This window comes from Magnolia sinica, chromosome 14 (genome assembly GCF_029962835.1).
Source record: "Magnolia sinica isolate HGM2019 chromosome 14, MsV1, whole genome shotgun sequence".
In the NCBI taxonomy this organism is placed as follows: domain Eukaryota; kingdom Viridiplantae; phylum Streptophyta; class Magnoliopsida; order Magnoliales; family Magnoliaceae; genus Magnolia; species Magnolia sinica.
This window is the reverse complement of record NC_080586.1, coordinates 5,583,656-5,594,186: the sequence shown is the minus strand read 5'-3', so window position 1 is coordinate 5,594,186 and position 10,531 is coordinate 5,583,656. Positions and strand designations below refer to the sequence as shown.

The 10,531-nt window shown below is 38.8% G+C and overlaps 1 protein-coding gene across 5 annotated transcripts; it reads left to right on the top strand.

Annotated features, from left to right (window-relative positions):
- The first annotated feature begins 519 nt into the window (after positions 1-519).
- LOC131225405 (WRKY transcription factor 23) lies at positions 520-9,817 on the top strand. Of its 5 annotated transcripts, none has more exons than XM_058220938.1 (4): positions 520-930; positions 1,271-1,414; positions 1,536-1,923; positions 9,309-9,817. In XM_058220938.1, the coding sequence occupies exons 1-3, from the start codon at positions 593-595 to the stop codon at positions 1,918-1,920; spliced, it is 867 nt and encodes a 288-aa protein (XP_058076921.1). In that variant the 5' UTR covers positions 520-592; the 3' UTR covers positions 1,921-1,923; positions 9,309-9,817. The 5 variants fall into 5 exon arrangements, with proteins under 5 accessions (XP_058076921.1, XP_058076919.1, XP_058076920.1 ...); XM_058220936.1 differs by having other exon boundaries at positions 1,536-1,931; XM_058220937.1 differs by lacking the exon at positions 9,309-9,817 and adding an exon at positions 3,974-4,588.
- The last annotated feature ends 714 nt before the right edge of the window (positions 9,818-10,531 follow it).

The following is a 10,531-nucleotide window of genomic DNA, read 5'->3' as shown; positions in this document are numbered from 1 at the left end:
TTATCTCCAACACCGATGGACGGCTGTAAATAACAGAAACATCACGGTGGTCCCACAGAACTCGGGGTTGCAGCGATTCCTGTAACCCGCAAGTCGCGTCCGGTGCAGCAAGCCCGCTCACAATCTCTCAAAGGGTGTTTTCGTCATTTAAAAATCACACGTGACAAACTTCCCCGAACCAAGGGGCATTTCCGTCTTTCCGCTTAAAAAAATCCAAACCCGCGCAAGGAAAAAAAGAAAAAAAGAGAGCTTCGCATTCACACGAGCCAACGGATTTATATCTTTCCGTCAGATTCCGCCACGTGTACGTAAACCTCGTTCACACCCAACCGGTTATCACCCAAACCCCCCATCGTCTGAAAGCGTCGACCGAACCGACCTGCCCCAGCTCGTTGCCAATGCATTGAATGCAGCCAAAGGCCCCGCTCGTACGGACGACTGGGTATTGCCAGTGGATTGCGGTGCGAGACCGGCTCAGACGGTCAACCAAATCCCACCCCCAGATTAAAACTCCACTCCCTCGGACAGAGAATCGGGTGTGAAGAGAAAATGAAGAAATCCTCTTGAGTTTGAAGTTGGAGAAAGTGAGGCCATGGACTCCGACCATTCTACCGGAATTTCGTCAGTTTCCAATCAGATCCCGACCACCTTCCCATTCTCCGGCATCTTCGATCTTCAAGGAGATATCGCTGGGCCTACAAGGAACTCAATGGGATTCATGGAGCTGCTTGGTCTCCAGGATTACGGACCGATCTTCGACTTCCCTCCACCACCGCCTCCGATGACGACGTCCTTGCCGGAATCTTCGGATACTGTCAATTTTCCGGCGACGCCGAACTCTTCATCGATTTCGTCGTCGTCGACGGAGGCCGCCAACGAAGAGCAAGCGAAAGCGGCAGAAGAGGAAGAGCAGGAGAAGACCAAGAAGCAGTAGGTTTTTTTTATAATACACTCCACTCCTTTGTGTTTTTTTTGGGGGGGATTTACACATAGGTTTCGGTGTATATCTTGCTTTTTAATTACGAGAAAATGGAACTTGTGAAAGAAGGTTTTTGATATTTTAGTGGGTTTGTAGTGTTACACGGAAATTTCGGTGTATTTCTTAAAAAAGAAGAAGATGGGTTTGAAGATATTCTTTTTCGTTATACACTTACGTTTCGGTGTATCTCTTGGTTTTGGTATTGAAAAAGAAGAAAAGAAAGAAACCCATCAAAGTAAAATATCAGAAGATAATTCAAATTATTTTAATTTTTAATTTTTTTCATTTTAGATCGAAATCGAAGAAGAAGAATCAGAAGCGGGAGAGAGAGCCGAGATTCGCATTCATGACTAAGAGCGAGGTGGATCATCTTGAAGATGGCTATCGATGGAGAAAATACGGACAGAAAGCTGTGAAAAATAGCCCTTATCCAAGGTACCAAATTGATAAAAATTCATTGATCGATTGCTTATTTGTAGCTGTATTTATGGATTTTTGTGGTTAGAAGATTTGAATTTTGAGTTGTTTATTATTAATCAGCCTTTATTTCCTTCAGGAGCTATTATCGTTGCACCAGCAGCATGTGTGGTGTGAAGAAGCGGGTGGAGCGATCGTCGGATGATCCGTCGATCGTAGTGACGACATACGAAGGGCAGCACACACACCCAAGTCCGGTCATGCCGCGCGGGAGCTCTGTTGGGATCCCACCAGGAGGTTTCGCCGCTTCACCGATGCAAATGACACAGTCTCACCAGCTACAACAGCAACAATCCTACTATCTTAACTTATCACCTTCTTTGAATTTTAGTTCAATTTCTTCTTCTTTGCCTTCACCGTCTCTTCTTCAAGACCGGCGATTTTGTGCGTCGACAGCTTCTTTACTCAGGGATCATGGACTACTTCAGGACATCGTCCCGTCTGATATGAGGAAAGAGGATTAGAAGGTAATTAGGTACGTGTTCCTTCTCTTTTTACTGACCTGTGGATAGTCTCATTAGTGAAGAACCCACTTCATATATACATATATATCTATATATATACAAAACCTAGTACTGATTTTGGCTGACTGGCTTATTCAAAATGTGGATGTTGTTTTCTTAATTGGGTTGCTTGTATTATCTTTGTATTTTCAATAGGAAGGGTTATCCATTGGAATTTGGAGGTCTAGGTTTTTGTATTGTATTTTTGAAGGGTTTCTTTGTCTTCATCAGCCTCTTGTTTTGGTTTGCTTGTTTCACATCTTTGTTTTGTGGCTGGAAGGAATGTGCATTGATTTCATGGAGTGTGTGAGGAGGGCATTTATTGCTAGCTAGGGTTTCTTAATATAGGGCTAGGTGAGTGGAATCTTTATCAGCCTTTTCTACTACGGGCATGATCAGCCCCAGTTTTGGGAAAGTGAAAACCATAGGATGATCTTGGGAATTTGAGTATGTCTATTCATGGAATGTCAAAAATAAAAACCCTAGAATTACTATGGGAATTTGGTATGGAGTAAATGGGTTGTGTTGAAATGTGCATGTGGAGTGCAACATGAAAGAATAAGGGGCTAGCTGCCTTTAAACCACTAACCCCTTTTTCTTATCTTATGAAATTTATAGCTTTTCTTGTGAGATCAACCCATATGCTTTATTCATTGAATGGTGAGGATCTGTTCTGATTTTTTTTGGTTCAGAGAATGGGGGATGAGATCTTGATGGAGATATGCACCCCTTTGCGTGCTGTTGATGAAGTGTGTGGATATAAGATTTTATACATGTTAGGGATGTATGTCCTTGTCCATGTGATATTTTCCAAGCTAGGGATGTTGGCTATATTTAAGTGCCTTTCCAAATATAGCTAGGCATGTATTGCATCCAAGATCAGTGTAGACATGCAACTATAGATCAAAGACAAAGGGTCCCAAAAAGATAAGATAAGGTCTTAGCTGTAACAGAATCCAGGAAAATAACAAATTTACACATTTAATACATAGAAATATATATACAAAAAGAAAAAATACACTTACACATTTAATACATAGAAATATATATACAAAAAGCAAAAATACACTTACACATTTAATACATAGAAATATATATACAAAAAGCAGTATTTATTTTCCAAATGTAGATACATGTAGATTCATCCACATGAAAGTATACATATAGATAATACTAACATTATCAAGATATGTAGTAAATTATTGGTTACATCATGGGTAGATTTATTTATTTTTCAATTTTCTACATTCTGTTTTTTTTTTTGCTTATTATTATTATGATTGGAAGCAGCTGTAATTTTATTCACGGCCATTCAAAAATTACACCTTTCAAGGGGAGGACACAGACCATGCCCCTTAGAAAGCATGATACATCATATGAATCGTCTCTAGCAAAAGACACAAGAGGCAGCCTATACAACAAATATTTAAGCCTCCAGCAAATAATAATAATAATAATAAATAAATAAATAAATATAATTTGGGAACTTCACAAATTTAAGCCCGGCAACCAAACTGAAAGCCATCACGATTTTCTACATTCTATTTATCCTACATTCTTCAATTTTTGGTTGCATTTTCTAAGAAAACAATATCAAGAGAAACTTTTAATGTTATGTTAGGTAAGAGTAACAGAAATGAACTACTAAGAGTCCGAACTTAGGACAGAAAGATAGACTTTGCTGCTAGGTGCATGAGAAAATAGAAGCATCCTGTGGATGTCTAGAGAAATAAAAAACAACACATTAAAATAAACTAGCCAAGGAGTCTCTTCATGTAGTTGAAGGAGATTTATCAGGGCCCATCACCAAACAGTCCAATTTAGTGCAATCACAAAATTCATAATCATCATCCAATTACTGGGATTGTAAAAGTTCTTATTCCAAAACTGAAATTTTGAGCTCTCTCTCTCTGTGTGTGTGTGTGTGTGTGTGTGTGTGTGTGTTTTTGTGTGTGTGATGATCAGATGTGTAAGTTCCTGAGGTGGAAGAGTTTGCATTGGATCTTTTTTTCAGAAGGGTTGAAGGGAGAAAGCAAGCTGGGACTTGGGCGGAAGAGACTGGAGGCTGACATCTCTGGAACACCCTAATTGGTACTCCTTGGGCGATGTTCAGGGTGATAGAGCCTTTGAAGAGCTAGGCCCCATCATTGATTAAATGGTTATTATCACCACCCAATGGTGCCATTTCAGCCTGTGGCCTTTACATGTTGGGCACCAGCTCTTTAAGGCTTTCAATCCCCTTGCAAGCAAGATCCCAAAGAGCACACTTACAAAGGGTACTCCCGAAGTGCACTTAATCTCTTTTTCAGGAAAAAAAGAAAAAAGAAAAAAAAAGAGGGTTTATGTGAATAGGTGCATCTTATTAATGGAGAATATATGTTACAAGGGAGAGGGTATACATATATGTTATGCACACGTGCATGCATGCAAGGGTTTCCTTTATATATTTTTTTACCAGCTATAATCCATGTTGAAGATACTTGCATATGGCAGAGATGGACAAGATCTGAACCATTCATTTAATAGGTCCAGTAGTTAATGGACCATAGGCTAAAATTACTGTTTCGCTGTTTGCACAAACCCTTTAACCGTCAATGTACAAATGGACATCAAGGGGTTGTTTTTTTTTTTTTCCAAACTTAAGTAGTTTCAAGTAAATGAGCCATCGTTATCTTTGGAAGGTGTTTGCTAACAAAAAAAAATAATTATCGAAATGAAGTCAAAAGGAAAGGAAATTGTAATCATTATAATTTTTTTTATAAAACTTTATTAATTATAGTGATTCATTGAAAATTTTGTAATGATTACTGCTGTAATTAATGATAGGGAATTATTGCTGTAATTGCTGATAGCCAATTACTGCTGTAATGGGAAAAACAAACAAACCCTTAGATGGTCAGGATATATGGTCAGATCAAGGGAATTTTTGGTCAGTGGTCAATCAATTGAGAATTATATAAGATGCATGGCTCAGATCATCATTCACTGTCATATGTACACTGTACGGAAGCACAGAAATTCAGCGTCTCCAGAGGCATTGCATCTTTTATCTCTTCATATCCAAATCTATGGATAATATGTGTCAACCGTTGGTTAAAGATTTAAAGATGAACGTGTTGTTCCAGTAGCACCTGTTTATGTGGTCCAGTCTCCAGTGTCGTGAGTGGACCCCAACTCCGTACATTTGGTCCCGTAATTCGGTGGTCCAGATGATCTGATGGGCCCCACCATTGATTAGGGGTGGTTTCTGTCCTGAAAAACTCTTAAGGTTGGAAGGTTCCGAGTTCCAACTCCTTGATATTGCACTTCTTTTAAGCCGTTGATGTGGACTTCTAATAATTTTCAGGCAGCCCTATCCGTGGCCTGGGGCCATCAGATCAACAGTTCTTGGATCACCCAGCGATGGGCCCCACATGTATCAAATCAGCAGCCTCAGGAAGCGGTACAATTTTTATTTATTTTTTGTGTATTCTTTTCTAAGCTTTCGGAATTCATTCTTTGTATTAATTCAATGTAGCTTTTCTTTTCCGTGAGAGGGTGTAGACACTCCACCACAAGCCGATATGCTGATTGGGTTTGAATCAATAGATGGTCAACTAAAACTATAATCTTAAACCCTAAACTCAATCTAGTCAACCTAGTTGACCTAATCTTAAATCCTAGAACCCCAAAACCCTAGAGCATTGAGTCAATTCGATGAGTCGGCCCGCCCAGTCAACTTATCTAGTCAACCTACCTATTCCAATCAATTCACCTAGTTAAGCCCAAAATTAAACCCAAATCAAAGCCCAAAATCAAGCCCATTCAAAGTATAATGCGCAACCTCAATGCAACACCCTTTACAACAGAGTCTCCACACAAGTGAAGGAGGTGGCCTCCAAATGTGGGGGGAGTTGCCGTCGACCACATGGCACTCTTCCTCTTCAGTTTGGCATCCCTCAAGTATGTGGAGCCCCCTCTTTTCAAAACTTTAAGTGTGCAGTTGATGTTTATTTGCTCCAATACTCATCTCTTTACCCAAATTTACCATTTTTACCACACCATCCAACCCATGAGATGATCTTGTGTGGCAATTTCTAATCCTAGCCTTTCAACTACCTTTTGCCACTATATTTTATAGGAATTACAAGAAAACCGAGTTTAGAGGCTATAAATAGGCCCCTTTCCTTCCCATTTCAAACATTCATGAATCACCAAGTTGTGTGGTAAAGCATCCACTACATCTACTAAGAAAAAGAAAGTCCAACCTCAGTCTAGCCTAGCCTAGTTATAAATTGAGTCTTCTGAGCCACTTAAGCCCTAATTTAAGCCACTTGATCTAGCCTTAGCGCCATTACCGTCCATCTATCCATTCAAGTTTCAATCATCTTCATCTAAGTCGGAGCATTAGCATTATGCAACACCCATTCTCTTTTCAACCCACTACTCCTCAAATGCTTTATTACTGTATTTTATCATTTTCTCGTATCTAAATTACAGGTGTATGCTTTTTGACTTACTGATATAATCGAAGCTTGCCCAACAAAAATCTAGCCGGTTGGCCGTCGTTTTGGCATAAGCATTAACATAGTGTCAAGCATCTTACACATCACATTTCTACATACTTTATACCCTATACTCGGTTGGTTCGACATATGCTCTACAACTTGCTGATATAATTAGATCATGCCTATCAGAAATTCGAATTGAATTAGCTAGATCTTGTGAAGCAAAGACTATACATCTATAGAAGCAAAGTGGGTGTATAACATCTTCCCTCTTTGTAACCATGGTCCCTTACTCAAAATCTTTGTAACGCAAACTCAAAAGTCATCTTAAGGTTAAAGATATTCGAATTATCAATCATAAGTGTTTCTACATAGTCTAACTGACTGTAGATTTGAAGAAATTGGTTAGTGGCGACTATAGTCAAACATAACAACTCTTACCTAAAAATAAAAAATAAAAAAGCCCTCGAGTGAGGCAGCCCATGGAAAGAGAGTCGATCCTCCCACTCGAGATCTAATGTCCACAGAGGGGCTACATTTTTTCCCCCTTTACATTTCTCAGTAATGGTTTAACTGATGTAATCGCTATCTTTAGGATGAGTTTGAAAGCAGTATGCAAATGAATTGCAATTCCAAGTAATATTAAGTGAAAATAAAATTGCGATCTCCTCATAACTGTGCTGAAGTCTGAGCTCCCAATTGCAATTAGGTTGCTTCAAAAATGAGCTTGTAAGAAATTAGAACTACTTCATTGTTCACGACATTAATTAAATTCACTTGTGCATCTAGCATTATGGTCGTAGTTTAGAGGAACCTGTTGATGCAGAAATCTGGTTAGCCCCTTTCTGGACCTGTTTATTTGCACAAGGAACGGACAAGGAAGACCCTAGCTAAAGCAGGGGACCCTCTGATGCCTAAGTCAGGAACATGATCTAGGTCTCATAGAATATCGAGGATTTAGGGCTAAAGATAATGCGTAGCTTTCACCATTAGAGGTACTTTATTTATATCTTATGGAGAGGTGGTGGCATAGAGGGAATCTCCCTGTTTAGTAGGTGCATATTGGAGGTAGATTCGGATCCCGAATTAGTAGGAGAATCTTCTGAGATCCTTAGTATGTCGCAGATATCATCCGAGTTCCTTGGAGAAGACCTCACACGGATTTCTCTTGGCCGGGATCTTATTATCTGAGACCATCGGAGATGTACAATGGGAAGCTGAGGTGGCCTTGGCCGACCTGACCTAGGAGTGGCGTGCCGCTTCAAGCTATGCTGACCTGGGCCACACCGACTTGGGCTGTGCCAACCTGGGTCGTGCCAAACTAGGTCATACCAACCTAGGATATGCTAACCTGTCTCCTTAGTTGAGCAGCGGGACGGGATGTTCCTGATGAACTCTGGGGATCTTGGAATCGATGGAGGTAGTGCCTTCTCGGGAGTTTGGCAGATTGGTAGGCATTCTGATTTGGTGATGAGATGTCGAGCTCGATCTTACTTCTTACTCAGGTTTTGAGTGTGGGATCAAACCCACTGTCGTGTCCGACCTGGGGGAGTGTGTAATGTTTCGACCCGACCTTTCATCATTGGTCGGCCTATTTTCCCTATAACAGAACCTAATACTAGAAACCATATTACTTTAGCTATGTTTGGATGCACAATCAAATTGAATTTGAACATTTTATTTAAACTAATAAGAAAATGCAAAATTTTTTAAATCTTTCTTGATATTCATAACACGTAAAGTGGTTGCAATTTGCAGCTTGGATCCTGAATGTGAATATTAAGCAAATTACAATTCAGTATTTTTTCCACTGATAAACTAATAAATGAAATTTAATTAGGGCATGTTTGGATTGGGGGAACTAAGGAAGGAAACAATTCTCCTTCAATTTGGCATTTTCTCCGTTTGGATTATGTTTAAAAATTGAAAACTTTATTTCCGGTACTCGGTAAGGGAGTGAATTGTTTTCCTACAAATAAATGGTGAGAAAAGAAATTTTGCTCTGATATGAGGTTTTAAATAGCAAAATTGGAGGGAAAAGAGATTTTTTTAAAAAAAAAAATTACAACCCAAATACTAAAAAAAATGCAAAAGGATTTTCTTTTCGAATTTCTTATGTAATTACAAGTAAATAAGCTCTTATTATCTTTGGAAAGTATTTGTTAACGCAGAAATTACAACACAAGAATCGGTATTCAAATGCAATAAAAAAAAAAGAAAATTGTAATTATTACAATTTTTATTGTAAAACTACCTTATTTACGGTGATTCCTGGAGAAGATAAATACCCTCTATTCAGTCATCATTAGAGTCAAATTACACTAACATCAACAAAAAATTGCATGGGTAATTAATCATTAGCCATTTGCAAGGAATTATAACTGTAATTGTAAAAATATACTGGTGTATGAGGTTACCAGCTGCGTATGTTACAATTATACTTTCTTACATTTAAACGCACTAAAATTAACATGAGGAAGCAAGAATAACAAGAAAAACATGACCTTGATTACAGTTAAGGTACCCTAAAAGGCCTTATCCTGACCATACTTTACAAACTGGCTGACTCAACTCGGAACTCGACTGTGAATATGGCTTGGCAGAGTTATAGAGAGACTCATTGAGTCGACCAAGAAATGCAGTTGACTCGACACAACTCGCAATGACTCAGCTGAGTCACTCACCTATTCAAGTAATATATTTTAAATAAAATTTAAAGGTGGTGGGAGGACTTAGGAGATCAGCCAAACCATTAAGCCAATGCAGTAAACTGTATTTTGCTGTTTTAAGCCTTTTAGGATATCGAAAATATTTATTAACATACCTAACTGGTTTAATTTTATTATTACATTGAATCGTCAGATAAAGACTCGACTCAGTTTTTCAGTCGAACTGACCCAGAAGGACATCGAGTCGAGCTTTCAGGTTTTCGAACTATGATCCTGAACCATAGCGCCCAAGTGCACACATCAATGGATGATATGGAGCGTCCATCCAAGGACCATGAAGTGAAATGGAAACTGTGCAAACATCGAATACTTTGGCCAATCTCATATATCTAGCAAACGGCTTAAACCATGTGAGCCCCATCATAGATGGGTCAAATGGACCATGAAGTGCACGGATGATAATCTCTTCTGTACACAAGATTGCCGAGTTTATGCTCAGTCTGACATAGCACAATGCACCCCAACCTACAGGTGAGGAAGCTGTGCAAGCAAGCATCCACCGCGCAGATCCACATGCACCAGTACTCTGAAAATCTAGCTCGCATTGGCGCCATGTTGACAATACAAAAAATGTAGGATATGATTGTGTTCAAGTTGATGCTTTTCCAATTGCTTAAGCCTAAAGGTTGCACACTTCTTCTTCCTCCCTCGGTTTTTTCTTTTTTTTTTTTTTTTAACTTTTCCTTTTGTGCGTGTTTGAAAGGTGTTAGGTTGCTGGTTTTTATATTTCTTGCTTACAGTTCTTTGGTCTTTTCAAAAAAGATTACTCTTTGGTTGGTTTTAACATTCTTAAGAATTTCATTCGCCAACTTTTCCTAAAAAACTTGCCCTAGGTTTTAGTAGGTGAATGAAAACCCGAGAAATTAAAACAGAATTTTAGACTTAGAAAACCATGTGTCAATGTAAAACAAAATTTTTAATCATTCCCTATGAAACAATAGGCCAACTGTAACATTCCCCACAAAAAATAAAAACCAGGGAATGAATTCCCTAATAACCAAACAGACCCATGTCCAATTGCCAGCAATAATCTTGAAATATAAAACTCAATGATCAAGTTAGAAAGTTTAGTAGATAATTATCAATTGATTGAATTGGAGTAACAAAATGTTCAAATGAGCTGAGCTCGATATACTATCTCGTCCTCCTATGCATGGATGTAGGGACCTAACTATTAAATTAAAATTTGAATTTCGACCCTCTTAGACCCTAGGATTGAAGAGAACGTTAGATATGAAATGATCTCAAAGATCCTAAATATGCAACCTCCTCCAAGATCTGATGTTCGAATACAATATTTTAAGCAAATCTTCATATACAATGCTTTCTTTGCTGCTGAAGTGCAACTTGCGTAGA